General features: G+C 42.2%; 1 protein-coding gene across 6 annotated transcripts in view; it reads left to right on the top strand.

Annotated features, from left to right (window-relative positions):
• LOC121569125 (zinc finger CCHC domain-containing protein 2) overlaps positions 1–21,056 on the top strand; it is a 75,493-nt gene that overhangs the window by 7,443 nt on the left and 46,994 nt on the right. For all 6 annotated transcript variants that reach the window (XR_006001331.2, XM_041879781.2, XM_041879785.2 and 3 more), the window contains exons 2-3: positions 15,061–15,199; positions 15,291–15,361. Coding sequence is in view for 5 of the 6 variants with exons in the window: in XM_041879781.2 (XP_041735715.1) it covers positions 15,061–15,199; positions 15,291–15,361 (210 nt within the window). In the remaining variant the exon portion in view is untranslated. The remainder of the gene's footprint in view (positions 1–15,060; positions 15,200–15,290; positions 15,362–21,056) is intronic.

Below are 21,056 nucleotides of genomic sequence, written 5' to 3' on the forward strand. Positions count from 1 at the left end.
CCAAGGAGCACGGCAAGTTAGCCAGCCAGTTAGTACGTTTGGCTATTTAGCCAAAGAATGGTAGCTAGCTAGCTATCTAGTTAGCCAACTTGGCAATAACAAGTTACCTAATATTGTACCTAGCAAGTTAGCTTTTGATGCACGTTAGGCGTGTAGATAAGCGTAGCTAGCTAACATTAGCCAGTTGTGAATCTCTTCATGCTATGTGACAAAGTACTGTTTTTGTCCATATTCATCCATCTCTGAATGTTCCTGATGTTTTAAAAGCAAAAGTATCTGCTAGCTAGCAAGACAAACGTGTGTATGCAAGAAGTCATTTTGTGCTCTCGTGATTGACAGCAGGGAGGAGCAATTAATAGCAAGTTAGTGATGGGTGTTGCCCTTTGACAACATACAGTTTATGTCATAACATTAGAATTCACCTTTACCATTATCTGATTATCTTGTTTTGTGTTAGTGAGCATAGGCCTAAATGTTTTCAAACTAGATAAACTGACTAATAGTAAACTGTCAAATAGTAGATAACTTAGACTACTGCTAAAAGCAATGCTGCTAAAATCTTAGTCACATATCTGACTAAAAGGATATGTTTTTTTTTTTTTACAATCTTAGTTCCATTGACATAACATTGTCAAACACTGGAGTTAAATTCTACTAAAGCTACTAAAAGCTTAGGCAAGTTTTTCACAACTCCATGAGATATACATATTGTAGAGTTGAGAAACCCAGCTACTAACAGTTAGGCTAAGTGCATAATGTTTTTCATTCATTCAAGGAGAGAAAGGACGAGAGACTCATAAATTGTAGTAGGCCTGGCTATAATAACCAACACACACCAGTATATGCTTGCCTTTCAAACTGAACTTGTTGCCTTTCAAATTGAACTTGTTGCTTACAATCTTGGATGAGTTTTAGTTGCTATCTGTATTAGCTTTACGAGGGATTCAGCTTTTCCACTCTCCGGCAATAAATCCATCAGCCACATAACCTCAGGGAAAGGAAAGCGTTGTAATCAGCAAAAAAGGGATTTGCATGAGAACCGTGTGTTTGAGGATACTAAGGGGGAATTTGCACAACTGGGAAAGTTATTTTTTTGAGTATGTGCACTGATTTTCCAGATCGTGAGTCCTTGAAAATTCCACTGGCTCCTTATGACAATTTAAAAACAAAAAACTATGTTTTAACTGAGAAGTATGCATTTGTCTGAAGCCAGAAAATAAAGGAAATTCACATGAGCACCACAATGCCTACTCCACCCATGCTCTACCACATTTTTCCAGCTCACAGCTGTTGGTCTATTGCACTTCAAACAATGTGTATGCAGGTTGCTTAGGATTCAAACCTTCTCAAACAGCCTAATTCACACACTTAAGAGGAGGTGCTCCCACAATAATGTGATTGTTCACACACCACACTAATCCCATTGCACTACCTTTTCAAGCTTTTTTAAATTATATGAAAACAAGCTTTTCTTTTATACTTACAAGACCATCATGCTTGATTGAGCGATATGTTTTGTCTTGTAGTAATGTGGTGCCTGCCTGTATTTCCTGAACTTTTTTTTTTTAGCAATTGAGATAAATATTTCTAAATCTTTTTTTGGTCAGTAGGTGCCCAACATAACACCGGGTGGTGATGTGTTGGACACAGTCACTCATATAGAGGTCTATAGAGCCTGCCTGCATTCCTGATTTCTGTAACCGTTAGCTTACCTGTGTAATATTGACATAAGCTCAGAAACACTTGTTTTGCAAACATGGTCCTGTTTTATCAATTGCTGTGCTGATCAATGGGCAGTTAATTGTCAAATGAATATGTAGCTTAAAGTTGTGTGTATTTGAATTTACACATTTACAATAGGCCTATATCTAAAAATATATACAGCCTAATGATATACAGTACATACATTATTTTAAGAACAGGATACTGTAAAGTCCATCATTCCACTGAAGAGTATGAATTAGGCTGTTTGAGAAGGTTTGAATCCTTAGCAACCTGCATACTCATTGTTTTAAGTACAATAGACAAACATAGCTACTGTAGTAGGTCAAAGCTGTAGGCTGGAAAACATGTGTGGAGTAGGCATTGTGGTGCTCATGTCATTTTCCTTTCTTTTTCGGCTTCAGACCAATGTATACTTCTCACTTAAAACATCCGTTTTTTAATTTCCATGGTTTTTGCACCGGAAGGTGATTATGCAACGTTATTATACAATATTATAATACAGCATAACACAGCAATACAAGTAAAGTAAAAATACACAATGGCAACAGAAATAATGTAGTTATTAGTATTGATTTAATATTAACATCTGATTTTCCAGAGGGGAAGCGAAAAACCAGAAACACATTTAAGCCAATATGGAGTAAACTGGAAAAAATGTCCCTGATCTCTTTTAAACGAGACAATTGAGCAAGCTCGCTCCTGGAGAATACACAAATATAATCAACCTGACTAGTGTATGTATGGAGTAACGTTAGCTAACGCTATTGTTAGATGAGCAATGCCCATTGCATGTATTATACATTAGGAGTTTCCCAAAGTTTGGTGTTGATTATGAACTTTACTTAGCTAGCTGTGCTTTGTGGAAGGATGTGGGAGATATTGTCAACATTGAATGCATGATCAGTCCATGCAGCTAACGTTACAGCCTTGTTGGCTTGTAGCTAGCTAGCTAACGTTGCTAGCTAATGTTAGTTGGCTAGGTAACTGGCAATAACAGCCACGGACTTTCACTAACTTATTTGTGCTTATTTGTTTGTGCTTTGATTACACACAAGTGTTAAGGCCAACAGTTTACACAGATTACTTCAGCCATGTGAAAAACCTTCCATAGCAAAGTATAGCTAGCTTCCTTTGCTTGTAGCTCTCATCCAACTGGTGTTAGCTAGCTACTAGCGCTGTTGCTGCGCAACCAAAGTGCTTTGGTCCGGTTTTAGAACTCTTGAGATTCGACTGAAAATATGTTAGCATTGTCATAAATTCTACAAAAACGTAGCAAATCGTTTCTGCACGTAAGAGCGATACATTTAATCAAAACAGTTGCCCCTACAAACTTATTCAGTCCAAAAGGTGGCAGGTCTAATGGTCACTTTATGGACGCTGTAGTCTCGTTCTTATACAATGACTAGATATAGAGCTAGGTCGGGGCAAGAAATTGTATTTTTTTCCCAATGCTAACAACCCTGTTAAAAATCTGGTATGTGGTTCTCTGTAACGGCCGGACAGATCATGACGAGTTGTCATGTGTGTTGCGTCTTTTTACGCTGCTGCTACTCTGTTAATTATTTATGCATAGTCACTTTAACTGTACCCACATGTAAATATTACGTCAACTAGCCGGTGCCCCCGCACATTGACTCTGCACTGGAACCCCCCTGTATATAGCCTCCCTACTGTTATTTTATTTTACTTCTGCTCTTTTTTTCTCAACACTTTTTTTGTTGTTTTAATTTACTTTTTTATTAAGAAATAAATGTATTGTTGGTTAAGGGCTGTAAGTAAGCATTTCACGGTAATGTCTACACCTGTTGTATTCGGCGCATGTGGCAAATCAAATTTGATTTGATTTGACCTCCAAGTTGATTCGCAAATTTTCATTGACATTGGTGTCATATTGGCTTAGATATGATGGTAGGAAGATTTGAATTTAACATTGAGCTTCAACCAATGCCATGCTATTGTGGGGGCTATCACCCCCACAATAATGAGGATTATATCCCAATGTCTTACAAAAGGCTAAAAGAGTATGGCTAGTTCTTAACGGTTGACATTTGACAGATGGGGGAAGATGCAGTATTTGTTCAAATTAATCAGCTTTTGCACCAACGATTAACAACAAGCACTCATCCTTTAAAATCATGCTCTGTGCTCAGGTGGCTATTAAAGACAGACTCCAGCGATTTTTTTGAACATTCCCAGTATAAATGCACTAAAGTACACACACCAAAGTGCAAAAAAAGTATGTTTTGTGCAAAATTGTCTTTTTTTTTTTTTTAACTTTCAGTGCGTTCTCAAATTACCTCCCCCAGACCGAGGTTCCACAACTGGAAGGCATTACATCATCGGCCTTAACCCCACCCCTCCTGTAGGTTAGGTTACCTGGTGGCAGAGTTGCCTACCATTGTCGGTAATCAAGTAGAATTGTTTTGGAGAAAGTCACAGTACAGCCATAGAACATTCTACAGGTGACTGTGAGGACAGAGTTTATTTAGTAATGTGATTCACTGTGTTGAAATGGACATACCTGGATCAATCCCCATGCCACTGTTTGAAACAACACTGCATCAGATACAGTCAAGTATTTTTTTTTTGTGGCTTATTAATTGATCCATCCATTGATGGCCCTAAGTAAGGCTGTGAGTCTCATGTTGTCTTTTATAGTGTGTGACATCTTCATAGAAATAACCAGAATTCTCGCTAGATGTGGAAAATCCCCACTAAAGAGTGCTCTAACATAGACATATCAGGCCATACCCTACTCTAGGCATTTAATAGTGTCACAGGGAACCAACTCCGCATTAGGTGACTGACTCAAGAATATAGGACACGGGGAGGCCAGCCAGGGTCTCAGTTTGTTGACAGAGAGGGATTTCCTTCTTGGGGTGCTGCATCTTAACAGGGTGTCTTCTCTTCTCCTTATCTACTCGCCATTACTGATTTAAACAAACTATTTGGCCAGGTGAAAGCAAATTCCTTATTACTTTATACTGAGATGCAGGCCTATCTTTATATTGGAGTGGTACTTGTCACTTTGTAGGCTATTAAAGAAGGACCAATAACAGACACATCCATGATTTTATTTGCTCCATACTTTGAATAGGCTATAAACTGTATATTTGTGTGACAACCTGTGGTCACGGTCACATCCTATTTCCACTTCTTTATTTATTTAGAAAAGGTTTGCGTTTCTGTGGTGGGCAATCATCCATGTTGACTGTAGTGTTGTTGCCCAACGTAACTAGTTGACCCATTTGTCCACTGAAATAGCTGCATCTCTATGTGTGCCTGATGTCATATTTAGCCACTTGAAGAGAGTTTGAAGCCAGCAGCACGCAACCTCACAACTCAGATTTACTTACACTCTCATAGCGAGCAATTATAATCTGAAGAACAGCTACTACCGTTCAAGTGAAATGGTATGAGCTTTAAGTGTGTTGTTATAGCAAACACTGTCCCAATCCACCCCCTCCACCCCCGCAGTTAACCAGAAAAGAAGAGAGTTCAGTCACTTTGAGCCTAGAGTGACCACAATTAGACCTCTCAATTCCTAGAAGTTTACCAATGGGGTACTTGCTTGAGTACTGGCCAATTTTTTGCCTAGGCTACACCAGGTGGAATTGCTTGGGTAAGAAGGTCAATCTCCAATGTGCTGCTGTGTCCAATGTACAGGATAGATAGGATAGTGTAAGCAAAAGTTGCAAATCTGATGTCGAAGAGACGAAGATCTTACTTCACATACTTGGGCTATTTTCTAACTGGGTAAATCCATTTGAATTCAATCACTTTTTGACAGCATCCCTTTTGATTTTAAACAAAACTTTCCATACATGTTTGCCCGGGGAAGAAGTGGTCAGAAAGTGACTTTTTGGACCAGAATGTCAATACATTTAGGAGATGGAGGTGCTCCAAGCCATTTTGCATACCCTACCATACCATGAGACATCCATGTCTTCATCATTGGAAAATATAAACAGTTGAGTTTGATATAATTTAAAAGCCTACAAACAGGATTGTCAAACTACTTTATAATTTAAAAAGTATATATTTAATAATAAATCAGCTTTTTGTTTTGACCTTTAATGTCAATTATCTAAAAGCGTAAACTCAGATTTTTTAGTATTCACATACAGTGGGGGGGAAAAGTATTTAGTCAGCCACCAATTGTGCAAGTTCTCCCACTTAAAAAGATGAGAGAGGCCTGTAATTTTCATCATAGGTACACGTCAACTATGACAGACAAAATTAGAAAAAAAATTCCAGAAAATCACATTGTAGGATTTTTAATGAATTTATTTGCAAATTATGGTGGAAAATAAGTATTTGGTCAATAACAAAAGTTTCACAATACTATGTTATATACCCTTTGTTGGCAATGACACAGGTCAAACGTTTTCTGTAAGTCTTCACAAGGTTTTCACACACTGTTGCTGGTATTTTGGTTGTGATGTTTTGGGGCTGTCGCTGGGCAACACGGACTTTCAACTCCCTCCAAAGATTCTCTATGGGGTTGAGATCTGGAGACTGGCTAGGGCACTCCAGGACCTTGAAATGCTTCTTACGAAGCCACTCCTTCGTTGCCCGGGCGGTGTATTTGGGATCATTGTCATGCTGAAAGACCCAGCCACGTTTCATCTTCAATGCCCTTGCTGATGGAAGGAGGTTTTCACTCAAAATCTCATGATACATGGCCCCATTCATTATTTCCTTTACACGGATCAGTTGTCCTGGTCCCTTTGCAGAAAAACAGCCCCAAAGCATGATGTTTCCACCCCCATGCTTCACAGTAGGTATGGTGTTCTTTGGATGCAACTTAGCATTCTTTGTCCTCCAAACACGACGAGTTTTTACCAAAAAGTTCTATTTTGGTTTCATCTGACCATATGACATTCTCCCAATCCTCTTCTGGATCATCCAAATGCACTCTAGCAAACTTCAGACGGGCCTGGACATGTACTGGCTTAAGCAGGGGGACACGTCTGGCACTGGAGGATTTGAGTCCCTGGCGGCGTAGTGTGTTACTGATGGTAGGCTTTGTTACTTTGGTCCCAGCTCTCTGCAGGTCATTCACTAGGTCCCCACGTCTGGTTCTGGGATTTTTGCTCACCGTTCTTGTGATCATTTTGACCCCACGGGGTGAGATCTTGCGTGGAGCCCCAGATCGAGGGAGATTATCAGTGGTCTTGTATGTCTTCCATTTCCTAATAATTGCTCCCACAGTTGATTTCTTCAAACCAAGCTGCTTACCTATTGCAGATTCAGTCTTCCCAGCCTGGTGCAGGTCTACAATTTTGTTTCTGGTGTCCTTTGACAGCTCTTTGGTCTTGGCCATAGTAGAGTTTGGAGTGTGACTGTTTGAGGTTGTGGACAGGTGTCTTGTATACTGATAACAAGTTCAAACAGGTGCCATTAATACAGGTAACGAGTGGAGGACAGAGGAGCCTCTTAAAGAAGAAGTTACAGGTCTGTGAGAGCCAGAAATCTTGCTTGTTTGTAGGTGACCAAATACTTATTTTCCACCATAATTTGCAAATAAATTCATTAAAAATCCTACAATGTGATTTTCTGGGAAAAAAATCTCCATTTGTCTGTCATAGTTGACGTGTACCTATGATGAAAATGACAGGCCTCTCTCATCTTTTTAAGTGGGAGAACTTGCACAATTGGTGGCTGACTAAATACTTTTTTTCCCCACTGTATGTTGTAGCTTAGACCCTACTTTACATCATCTGAGGTTTTTGTGGTGTGCCAGCCATCGGTTGAGAGACAACATGCTCTTGAATACAAGGTGGGTGTAATTTCAATCATAGATCACTCTAATTTCGCTGGTACACCATTGACATTTAACTTGAATTTACATTTTTACTTCTAATTACTACCACAAACATGGCGGCCGGTCCACCCACTTTTGAATTTCAACTTAAATGGTCATGTCTATTCTATGATCCATATTTATATGATTTCAATAGGTTTCCTATGGAGGATTGACAGTATAATTTAAAACAACCGATATTCCAATTCAATTCTCTGATGTGTGTTCCAGAGGAGGCTGGTTGGAGGCGCTATAGGAGGACAGGCTCATTGTAATGGCTGGAATGGAATCAATGGAACGGTGTCAGACGTGGTTTCCATATGTTTACATTTACATTTTAGTCATTTAGCAGACGCTCTTATCCAGAGCGACTTACATGAGCAATTATGTTTGATGTGTTTGATACCGTTCCATTGATTTCCATGCCAGCCGTTACAATGAGCCCGTCCTCCTATCGCTCCTCCCACCAGCCTCCAACCATCTTTGTGGCACCATTTGAAAGTAGAAATTTCAATTTTATTCAATTTTAGTACATTTATCAGCAAAAACTGATGGCGGGCACAACACAAAAACCTCAGATGATGCAAAATAGGGTCTAAGCTACAACATGTGAATATGAAAAAAAAAATAGTTGACACGTTTTTAGATAATTCACATTTAAGGTTTAAAAATGACATTTGTATTAAATGTTTTTTAAAGAAATTATAAAATAGTTTGACAACCCTGTTTGTAAGCTTTTAAATGTTATCAATCTCAACCGTTTATCTTTTCTAGTGATGAAGACATGGATATCTGATGTTATGGTGGGGTATGCAAAATAGGTGAACTTTAGCACCTTTATCTCTTGAATGTTTTGGCATCTAGGTCCAAAAAGTCACTTTTAGTACTTCCACATTGGGCAAACATTTATGGAAAGTTTTGTTCAAATCAAAAGGGGTGCTGTCAAAAAGTGATTGCATTCAAATAGATTTACCCAACTGTAAACAGGCTCATATAGAGACTCCCTCTGCAGTTCAACATGCAGTTCATTACATCACTCTCCAATCTCCACTGAACCATGTTGGAAGAAGAAGAGTGATGATGTCCACTGACTGACTCGTTCCAGAAATATCCCTTGATGATCTCATGGTGAATCACCTCTCTCCACCGCAGAAGCAGCAGATGTCGAGTTAATGCCAAATTAAATCAGAGCTCCATTTGTAAGGCCAGTTGTTCCTGGACCATGTCAAATGTAAAGAGGGAGGAGAGGCTTCAAACCAGCAGTAGCTGATGTGGTCGCTGTGTTGTGTTTGGCATCAATCAAGTGCCACTGAAATAGGACCAAGGCTATCCTTCTATTGAGTGCTATGGTTGTTTTCCCCCTTGTATATTTGAAGCATATAGGACTATGCTTTTGCTATTTTCATATAAGTCCTAGTACCAGTTCTCCAATAGCACTACTATATCTGTCCCCTCTCTCTCCTCTGGCTCTGAAGGGCTTGTGTTGAGCTGATACGGTGGGGCTGAACTGTGTTCTGTTCTCCCATGACCTTCAGCGGTGGCATAACTGTCAGTCTATGTTTGTCAGCTCTGCCTCCTTCTAGCTGATAGCCATGGACCAAAGCCCTGATCCCTTCTCATGGTCTGCAAACATGTGGTGTGTGTGTAAAGAGATCTCTGGGAATTGATGCAGCAAAACCCATTGTCAATTGTGAATACGTAAACGCTAATTGATTCTATCAAGGATGTAATGAACTACAATAATGCTGTGTATGTGAGAGGGCTGGCTGCTGTATTTCTCATCCCCTACACCAGGGTTCCCCAATTAGATTTCCAAAAGGGCCAAATTTGGTCAGGCATGCCAAGCCGAGGGCCAACGTTTTTTTTTTTTTGGCGACAGTTTTATGAGTTTTCACTTCTATTGTGATTTTATAATTATTAGTAGTGGTGTTAGGAGTCACATAAGAGAAAAATACTAAATTAGTCCAAAACCAACTATTTAATTATGAAATGCCCCTGGAGCATATTCTGTGCAAACAAAAAGTCCAGCAAACACATTCACACACACACACACACAGCGCCCACTTCTGTCTGGAACGCCCATGCTTTGGATATCTGCGTTCAGGCGGTCTTTCTAAGAGAAGAGACAGAAGGACTGTCACGGTTTCGGCCGAGGCTGCTCCTCCTCCTTGCTCGGGCAGGCTTCGGCGGTCGTCGTCCCCGGAGTACTAGCTACCACCGTTGTATGTTATCGATGTTTGATTGGTTTCGTCTTTATTGTACACCTGTTTCCGTTTGGGTTAATGATGTCCCCTATAAGTTTCTCGTTTTGTTAGTCGTGTGTTGTGTGTTATTGTTCGCCTGTCATTTTGGTGCTGCTCGTGTTTTGTATTTTCCTGGTCTGTCGCACTGTGTGTTTTCGTGCGCTTGGAGTATTGTATTTTACGCACTGGTGCGTATCACTCGCCTCCTGTTTTGTTTGAGGTCAGTGTCTTGTTTATTGTTTTGTGCAGTAAAGTCGGTTGACTTAGCTTCTGTGTCCTGCGTGTGACTCCTCCACCACATCCACCTCAGCCGGTTACTGACAAGGACAAACACAGACAGACAGAGATTTTTAGTTAGGTACTTTTCAAATGTGTTATCAGAATATGCCACATTAGTTTTTAAACTTTTAAAATAAATATGTGAACCAAATAATATCAAGCTGTTAACAACCAAAAGTGTTTGATATTAATGTGACAATATAATTAATTAGCTTTTATTTGTGTATAATTTTTTTATTGCTGTGTATTACATTTAAAATTACATTTAAACATTTAAAACTAGTTGGATGCCATTTACATTTATTTAAGCTGTGTAGCATATTTAGTAGGAAACATGCTATTAAATATGAAATGGTTATTTCATTGTAATAATTATTATACCACAAGAAGATTGAAAAATAGCAAAAAAATAATTGGATCTGGTTCACTCACCAATCAGTGAGAGAAGTGAGAGCGACGGGATGAGGCAACCTTTCTGATGTCAGGCTTGTATTCTGTTGTGGCAATCCTGAGGCACTGTCCAAGATGTGAATCTGAGAGTCTTTCTGTCCTGGCTCTTGATAGCATTCATTGAAGAAAATGCTGATTCACAGATGTATGTTGAGGGGAACATCGTGAGTAGGAGCATTGCAATATCTCTGGTGTTTTTAAAACGAGCTTGGGGAACCACGTTGATCCAAAAGTCACTCACCAGTGCATCCTTGTGTTGAGCTTTGAGCAAATCAGATGTTCCCATCTCCAAGATTTCCATCTGAAGAGCAGCCTCATCTATGGAAGGCACCAGCTTTTTGGCCTCTGCAGTCCATTGGCCTTCAGCTGACAGAAAACGTCCGTCTTACGAAGAGAAGGATGTCAGCTGAGAGTTTAGGGGAGCTTTCAAATCTTCCCTTGAAGTTTTCTGCCAGCCTGGACACAAAATCCTTCATTCTGTCTTCCTGCTTTCTTCTGGCAACTTTCTCCCATGAATGTCTCTCTCCAGGAGGTGCAGCTTTGACCGGAAAGCTTCAATCGCCTCATACATGTCAGCAACAGTGTGGTTCTTGCCTTGTAGTCGCAGGTTAAGGTGATTTAGATGTTACTTTTTTGTGTGACATCATGTCTCATCTGATATCACCTTGTTGTCAGTTAAAAAGCTCAAAAAGTTGCTGGCTTTTTGGCTCTGCAGGCTGGATAAAAATGACAAGTTAATCACGCAGGTAGGTCACACACCCTCTCCAACACACAGCCTTTGCTCAGCCAGCGAACGTCATTGTGGAGCAAAAGATCCTTGTGATCAGCTGACATTTCCTCGAGTAATGCTCTAAAAAGGCGATGCTGCAGACTAGAGCTCTCACGGACAAAGTTAACTAGTCGAGTCACAGTATCCATGGTCTCTTTTTTGGCACCAAACTGACTTGTGAATAATGCAGTGAAATGTCAGGAGTGCTGGGTTAACGGCAGAAAGCCTGCTTACCAAGCCCTGGTGGTGTCCCACCATTGACGGAGCCCCGTCGGTAACAACAGAGACAATTTTACTCACATCTAAGCCATTCCTTTCGAAGAACTGTGTCAGCTCGTTGAATATTATTTCCCCGGTTGTACGCCCGGTTAGAGAAATCAAACACAGCAGCTCCTCCCGGAATGTCTTCCCATCAAAAAATCTTGCGAACACAGACAGCTGTTCCATGTCGGTTCGGTCACAAGACGAGTCTATTGCCAGTGAGAATGCTTCGGTTTTCCTCAAATCTGTGAGTAGACTGGAAAAACACTCCTCCGCTAAAACTTCAACTCTTCTGGTTGCCGTGTTAGCCGACAGCGGCACTTGCTTCAACAGCTCAACAACTTATTTTTTTATTGGTTCCTCTTGGTTTAAGACTTCGGCAGCCATGTCGATTGCACATTGTTTAATGAACTCTGCATCGGCGAATGGCTTCTTAGCTCTTGTGCCGTGTAATGAGGCAGCTGTTGCGCTCTCTTGTGCCGATGTTGTTTTACACATAGTTAAAACCGAGTGCTTGTATGACGTTAACATGCTTGCAATTTTTTGTTTGCGCTGGTCAGATTTTTCTGGGTAGTTTGCATTAAAACTGGCAGCATGAATAGAGTTAAAATGCCGCTTCAGATTGTCCGCTTTGATTACAGCAACAGTCTGCATGCATATTAAGCATGTGGGCTTAGCACTGTTGTGGTCCGGTAAAAAAAAGCAATACCTCTCAGTCCAGTCAGTTTTGAACTGACGGTTCTCCTGGTCTACCTTGCGTATCTTGGCGATTTGCCATGTTGGTTTGACTGGATTTAATACTTTTTTTGTGAGGAAGTGGTCAGTCCTTTTGATGAAAGAGGGTTAACTGGCGAGCGGCTGCGGCTACTGTGTGTGTGTGTGTGTGACACTACACTAGGTAGCTAGTCGAGTGGAGACGAGTACGCAAAGCGCGCAAAGCACGTCTTACGTACAGTGGGGAAAACAAGTATTTAGTCAGCCACCAATTGTGCAAGTTCTCCCACTTAAAAAGATGAGAAAGGCCTGTAATTTTCATCATAGGTACACGTCAACTATGACAGACAAATTGAGAATTTTTTTCTCCAGAAAATCACATTGTAGGATTTTTTATGAATTTATTTGCAAATTATGGTGGAAAATAAGTATTTGGTCACCTAAAAACAAGCAAGATTTCTGGCTCTCACAGATCTGTAACTTCTTCTTTAAGAGGCTCCTCTGTCCTCCACTCGTTACCTGTATTAATGGCACCTGTTTGAACTTGTTATCAGTATAAAAGACACCTGTCCACAACCTCAAACAGTCACACTCCAAACTCCACTACGGCCAAGACCAAAGAGCTGTCAAAGGACACCAGAAACAAAATTGTAGACCTGCACCAGGCTGGGAAGACTGAATCTGCAATAGGTAAGCAGCTTGGTTTGAAGAAATCAACTGTGGGAGCAATTATTAGGAAATGGAAGACATACAAGACCACTGATAATCTCCTTCGATCTGGGGCTCCACGCAAGATCTCACCCCGTGGGGTCAAAATGATCACAAGAACGGTGAGCAAAAATCCCAGAACCACACGGGGGGACCTAGTGAATGACCTGCAGAGAGCTGGGACCAAAGTAACAAAGCCTACCATCAGTAACACACTACGCCGCCAAGGACTCAAATCCTGCAGTGCCAGACGTGTCCCCCTGCTTAAGCCAGTACATGTCCAGGCCCGTCTGAAGTTTGCTAGAGTGCATTTGGATGATCCAGAAGAGGATTGGGAGAATGTCATATGGTCAGATGAAACCAAAATAGAACTTTTTGGTAAAAACTCAACTCGTCGTGTTTGGAGGACAAAGAATGCTGAGTTGCATCCAAAGAACACCATACCTACTGTGAAGCATGGGGGTGGAAACATAATGCTTTGGGGCTGTTTTTCTGCAAAGGGACCAGGACGACTGATCCGTGTAAAGGAAATAATGAATGGGGCCATGTATCGTGAGATTTTGAGTGAAAACCTCCTTCCATCAGCAAGGGCATTGAAGATGAAACATGGCTGGGTCTTTCAGCATGACAATGATCCCAAACACACTGCCCGGGCAACGAAGGAGTGGCTTCGTAAGAAGCATTTCATGGTCCTGGAGTGGCCTAGCCAGTCTCCAGATCTCAATCCCATAGAACATCTTTGGAGGGAGTTGAAAGTCTGTGTTGCCCAGCGACAGCCCCAAAACATCACTGCTCTAGAGGAGATCTGCATGGAGGAATGGGCCAAAATACCAGCAACAGTGTGTGAAAACCTTGTGAAGACTTACAGAAAACGTTTGACCTGTGTCATTGCCAACAAAGGGTATATAACAAAGTATTGAGAAACTTTTGTTATTGACCAAATACTTATTTTCCACCATAATTTGCAAATAAATTCATAAAAAATCCTACAATGTGATTTTCTGGAAATGTTTTTCTCATTTTGTCTGTCATAGTTGACGTGTACCTATGATGAAAATTACAGGCCTCTCTCATCTTTTTAAGTGGGAGAACTTGCACAATTGGTGGCTGACTAAATACTTTTTCCCCCCACTGTATGCACGCGGTAAAGGCCACAGGTCAAGATGTGGGATAATTTCAAAATAAAGCAGAGCCGCGGATATTAAATTAATGTTTATTATAACAAGTGAATGCCAATGCTGTCAGTGTGGGCCAGACATTTGGCTCTTGCGGGCCGGATCTGGCCCGCGGGCCGCTTATTAGGGTTGGCTGCCCTACACCCAGTGTTCAAATACCACCTAATGAACAACTGCATGGGTCCCTGAAGGACAAACGCGCCACCACAACGATAGCACCGGCGGCAACGTTTTTTATTAGACCAGATAGCTGTTCGCTCACACCTGACAGATGTTCTGGGAGTTTTAATATTTAATATGCCATTTAGCAGACGCTTTTATCCAAAACGACTTACAGTCATGCGTGCATACATTTTTTTTTTTTGTGTATGGGTGTTCCCGGGGATCGAACCCACTACCTTTGCGTTACAAGCGCCGTGCTCTACCAGCTGAGCTACAGAGGACCACGGAGTTTGATACATTTACACATTTAGCAGACTGTTACGGATACAGGTATCCTGTGTCTTTTTGTGTTTTTCCTCTCCTTCTGCCCTAATACAGGTGTCCTGTATGTTCCTGATTGGTGGTCGTTGGGGTGTCTGCTGATTGCTGAGGTGGACCAATCAGTGGACATTCCTCTGCATTGCACCACCTGTTTCTGGTTTTTCAATCACACATCCCATTGTTTAAAAGCCGGTCAGTTGTGTTTGTAGAGAGAGACTATTTTCCGAATGTGAGTATGGATACTGTGGTGTCCTGTGTTTTGTGTACTCACTCTAGTGGCACAGCTAGCACTGCGATGCAGTGCCTTAGACCACTGCGCCACTCGGGAGGCTAGTTTGATTCATCTTGGTGACCTTGCTGTGTGGGAAGTCATCATCTCTTTAATTGCCCGAGTGCAGCTGTGGTGTTGAAGGCTTTCTACTCACTAGTCCTTTTTTGTTCCGCCAGCACAACAAGGCCCAGAAAGCAGAGGACCAGGGCCCAGCAGCAGTCACCACCGAGGCCAGTCTGGGTGAGAGGACGCAGGCGCAGGGACAGGCTCGTCACGCCAGCGAGACACCCCCCAGCAGGAGGGCCCAGAGGGAAGGTAAGCCAGTGAAACCCCCCCACAGTATTACAAATCCCTCAGTCAATTGGGAAGAAAAGTACAACTGTAATCCTCTTCCCTCTCCTCACAGCTGTGCATATAAAGAAGATCGTGTTGAAGGGGATCTCACGGAGGAGGACAGACAGGGAATACAATTTTGTGGTATGTTCTCAGTCTTCATACACTTTCACACAACTTCACTCCGGAATGAACTTTTCTTGCCATTTAATTCAATTGTAATAACCAACAATGATAGTATAGTTGAGTCAGTCATTGCAGGTTTCTACACTTTTCCACTGGTCCCACTGGTGCTACCAACTTTGTCAGTGATTTGGTTAAAAAACATGATAATTGATAATGACCTGGCCTGTGTCCCATAATGTGCCTGCATTCCATACGGAACCAGGCTAATCATGACTAGCCATTTTTTAAATTAGCATGCCCTAGTGTTCTTACGTTGCCCAGTTCTTTAGTTTATCGCCAACCTCTGTGTTAATCCAGGGCTTTTGATTGGGGAAGCAGAAAACCCTCACCGTGGGTACAACGTTGCCTATATATTTTCGAATGAAGCTGGTGACGGAGGTAGTTAGCTCGTCAATGTTATCGGCGGAGTCTCAAAACATATTACAATCAGCGCTAGCAAAGCAGTCCTGTAGCATAACCTCTGATTCTGGTGACCATTTCTCAACGGAGAGAATCGCGGGTACTTCCTGTTTCAGCTTCTGCTTGTAAACAGGAAGCAAGAGTACGGAGTCATGATCTGATTTGCCGAATGGAGGACAAGGGAGGGCTTGTGGGTAGAATAGCAGTGGTGTAGGACTTTATCGCCCCTAGTGGCGCTGGAGAGGTGTTGATGGAAGTTGGGCATCACATGTCTTAGTGAACCAGAAAGGCAGCCTCTGGGTGTAGGTTTTCCTGCTTGTTAATAGCCTTGTACAGGTCGTTAAGCACCAGCGTGTTATTTTTATTGTCCTGAGGTGGATTGTACACAGCAGTCACAATAACAGCTGAAAACTCTCTCGGGAGGTAGAAGGGTCGGCATTTGACCATCAGGTATTCCAAGACGGGTGAACAGTGTGTCGACATTTCCACCGCGCTGGAATTAGCACACCATTTGGAGTTGATGAAGAAGCAAATCCCTCTCCCCCTCGATTTCCCCGACTCCACTGTCCTGTCCGCCCGGTGAATGGAGAATCCATCAAGTTGGATAGCCGTGGGGGGTATCTTGTTCGAGAGTCATGTTTCTGAAAAGCAAAGAATATTGCAGTTCCGAGAGTCCCGTTGGTAGCAAATCCGCGATCGGAGGTCATCCATCTTATTATCAAGTGACTGGCCAGTAGAGTGGAGGGAAGAGGTGGCCGGTTTTCCCTTCGCCTGAATCTCACCAGGATCCCCACTCTCTTGCCTCTAACGCCGCCGTTTCCTCTTGGGTAGCCCGAAAATTGAGTTGGAATTAGAGAGCCCAGGGCAGATGAGTCGAAGCCCAAATGGGGGTAAGTAACTGCCGATCTGATGTTCAAGAGTTCTTAAAAATAGAGGACAAATAAACGACAATAGCAATGTTGGGTCGGAGCTTGCAAAACGGCGCCATCTTTACAACACTTTACTTTAGGGAAGCTTAGCTTTTGGACTCACTACCTATGTCTGTAGCGCACTTGTGATGAAGTTTTCAAAACAAATGGCCACTGAATTTATGCATATAATCATGATTCTGCAGTGGTGTAAAGTACTTAAGTAAAAATACTTTAAAGTACTACTTACTTACTTACTAACTTTTACTTTTTTTTTACATTTTAGTCATTTAGCAGACACTCTTATCCAGAGCGACTTAGTTAGTGAGTGCATACATTATTATTATTTTTTTCATACTGGCCCCCCGTGGGAATCGAACCCACAACCCTGGCGCCATGCTCTACCTATTCTGCCAGATAGGCATAGGCTACTTTGTAGTTCACTATTAATTGCATTTCCATCGACCCGAAGATGGTTAGGCTATCATTAGCATTGCTAATGGCTACACAAAGTGGTAGACACATAGGACCTATGCGCACTGCATAGTGCCGTTGTTTCCTCTTCAGAAAGTAGGTTTATTTTTGGTCAATTGCACATTACTGTTTGAATAAATCATGAAAAGAAAAAAGCTAATTGTGAACCAAAAACGAACGTGTCCCGGTTAAAAAAAATCGCTGTGTCGCACTGCCAAGTCAAACAGTCACAAATACGACTGTTTTGGTCGCAGTATCGAACTCTGCATTGCTCTTGGAACAGCCAGTGCAGTGGAGTTTCCTGTGAGCGTGTCCTGTGCCTGTGGCATTTGGCAGTATGAGTTGAGAAGCACAGGCCATAGAGGTCACTACTCCAGGAAAAATAAGAACGGGGAGGGGAAGGGGGTGTTACAGGAAATACTTTCTCCAACTCTCCAACACTCCCCTTCGCCTCCTGAAATATTGAAAGAAATTCCTATCCACCTTTTTTATTTACATATTTACTTTCCACCTCTCTTTTCCCCCTCCGACTCTCTCTCACACCCTCCTCTGTGTGGATAAAAAAAAGTGGTGCGATCTCTTGGGGTGAACATCCGGTAGTGTGACTTAAAGAGAGCAAGAGGGAAAGGGAGGTAATGAGAGAAAGGGAAAGTGAGAGCACAGCCCTGTGTCAAAGACACGACTCAACAGCTGTGTCTGGGCCTACGGCTGTCTGCCTTCAGCTCTGCTCTGACACAGCGGGCATTTGGCTCTGGTGCTGGGTGTGATTTCACCATTCCTGGCTCCCACCAGGCCCCAAATCAAACCGAGTTACCACCTCCCTTTCTATCTGTTAGCACTAGTAGCAGGCCCCTAATGTAGATCTGTTTGGAGAGCATGTTGTGTTCATGTCTTTCAGCTTATTGGAAATAACGTTTTAGGCCATTGCTTGTATCAGCACACACAAAAAATACTACCGTTTACTATAGAATACTACGGTACTTACTATATAATTATGTAGTATACTGTAGAATACTAAACTACATACTGTAGTATCCCTCGATCATGTGTATTACTTAGTATAGAATGTTGTAGAATACTACACAAAAAAAAACACTAGTAAATACTACATAAATGTCCTCAAAAACACTACAGTCTGCAAAAACACTGCATTTTAAAAACTATATTAAATACTACAGTATTTAATTTGCATATACCGTGCCCATTCCCCTCCCCCATATCCCAATTTGTGCCACCTATAAGTGAGAAACCTACATGCCAAGTATAGACCATATATTGTTCTCTACAGGTTATAGAAAAGAGCAGAAGCTCTGAACTCTCCGTTCACAACCCAGTCCTACCTACCTATAGATTATGGAAAGTTTGCTCTTTTAGTATTTCTCCTCAAGTAGAAAGACCCCAATTCTATGTCAAAGATAATAAAACAAAAACCGTTTAGTAAATACTACAGTAATGTCCCCAAAAACACTACAGTGTATATACTACAGTCCGCAAAAACACTACAGTAATTACCATAGTATATACTACTATTTTTTTACTACAGTATTTATACTATAGTAAACTGTAAATACTACAGTATACTACAGTAAAGACTTCAGTCCGCAAAAACACTACAGGGAATGCTTGAGTATTCCTACCATAGTATACACTATAGTAGGGGGCACCTGTTTCTTATACAATGCAGAAAAACAAAATGATTTGAAGACACTGCTAGCCTATCAAAACCCAGATTAATTGGTGATTTTGTAGCCACATAGAGTAGTTCTGTATTCTATCTCCTAGCGGACCTCTCGTCTTGGTCACAACCTTCCTTCATGGTCTGGTGGGAATGATTTAGCAGCTTTTAAACACACCACAGCCTGGCCTCAGGAAGGCCACAGAAAGTGTTAAGCTCTCCCGCCAGTTTCCTTTTCAGACTTTATGGGCTGGTTTACTGAATGCTGGCATGGCCACAACAGTCAGACACTGTAATCCTGAACCTGTCTGAAGCTGACACTGTGTAAACCAGATAATAACCTGTAGAGGAGGAAGTGTGTTTGTGTTAGTGCGGGGGCATGTTGGTTTACTCATCAGCTAAGCCTATGTCGATACATGTGAAGATTTTATTTGAGGGCAATGACTGTCCTGCTTTTGCCTTGGTTTTATTTTTACATGAGAGCTAAAGCTCAACTGCTTTTGATGACGGACGATTTATTGACTTGTCAGCAGGGGCGATGGACCAGGCTAGCATTGAAAACGCCACCACGTATCCCCCTGATCTTTTGCCATGGCCTTGTGTGTAAACGTTACCCCGCGCTCGCCACTCAAGCAATGGAACAAGGGCAACGACCTTGGAGCTGGCTGGAATTCGACAAATTCCTCGTTTGTTTGTGTGTGTGACCCGCCTCCTTGCGCCAGTACTGTCACATGTTTCTACCAAACAGGGAAACCCGCTAGGGTTCATACTGGCTTGTCTTTGTCAATGTGTGTTGTTTGTGATGCGTTGTAGCTAGTTAGGCTACCCCCCTTGGTGGGTGTTTGTCTCAATGACATCCCTTAGGTGGCCTCCTAAAAATGCACAGGGGCTGCTCAAACTAAGGGAGGAAACATTGAAAAGCCCTTCCCTGCTTACATGTTATGTATGGAGGGGGATGACTTGCATTTTCCAGCAACCTTTTCCTCAATGTCGATATGGTTGAGTGTACTGCCCCTGGTGCTGGTCAGCTCTCTTGCCAGTGGCCCTGTCATATGGCCTCTTTAGGTCCACAAAGGATTTCTCCTGGCACAGCAGAGGTTATGTCCCTTAAAGCCAGGTCATACTGACCCTCATAATACAGTAAGTCACTTTAGTCTTTGTTGCCAGTATATTAACTCCATTACCTCAGCAGGTGGTGCCATGGTGGGGCAGTGGCAGGGACAGACAGGGCACGGTTTGCTAGAGAGAGGAGAGGGGAGCAGCAAGAGAGAGGTGTTCCGCTGGGGGATTCCCTTTGTCTAGCCTGCCTGCCTGAGCCTTACCAAGCCAGGCCCCGTGCCAAGCCCCGTCACCCCACCACCCCTCTCTCACTGCTCTGATCATGTGATTTAGCCTCTAATGAGGGATGAGGAAACACTGCTGCTGTGCTAGACACACACACAGTCTCTCTCACTCACTCTGTTCATTCTGTGTCATAACTCCCCAGCCTGTCCCTGTTGATGCTGTCCTCACCTTACGGGCAGAGTGATGGGTGTTGCAGGGATGAGTGACTGACGGACAGATGAGGACTCCCAGCCAGTCTTGCGGACGATGGCGTTAGGATTTCGCCCGTGGTGTCAGCCCGGCTGTTGTTAATGTTCTCCAGATATTCTTATTTTTCGTCCTCTTCCTTCGCCTCTTTTTGCCTGAGCGAGCAAATGTGTCATTACTGTTGTGCATAAATGCCTCCACCACATGTATCCTGTCTCGTTTTCCGCCAACAGCCATTTTTTTTCTCTTTTAGCTCCAGTGTTGACTTGTCTGCCTGCCAAAGTGAACTGAAAATTAGGAGTTTAATTTTGTTGCTGATTTGAAATGTCTAGGTACATGTTGAGAGTTATAATGTGAATCTGGATGATTCCTTCCTTTAGCGTGAAATCAATTGTGATAGCGGTCGTCTAAATGCTAGCTAACCAAAATGAGGGAAAACTAAAATGGATGAATGTTCTTAAATAGTCCGACCCTAACCTAATGTCAGTAAATGTAGCCTGGCCTCCTTAGTAGAACTAGCAAAAGGCTAGAATGCTCAGTGTGTAATGTTGCTGTGTGAGATGGTTTAGGCTTACTATCTGGAGCATACTAGCAGAACCTAGACCAAGGTAAGCCTGCCACTCCCATTCTTTTGCACATGCTATGGAAATTCTAAGCTGCACTGTAG

Source organism: Coregonus clupeaformis, chromosome 7, assembly GCF_020615455.1.
Source record: "Coregonus clupeaformis isolate EN_2021a chromosome 7, ASM2061545v1, whole genome shotgun sequence".
NCBI lineage: Eukaryota > Metazoa > Chordata > Actinopteri > Salmoniformes > Salmonidae > Coregonus > Coregonus clupeaformis.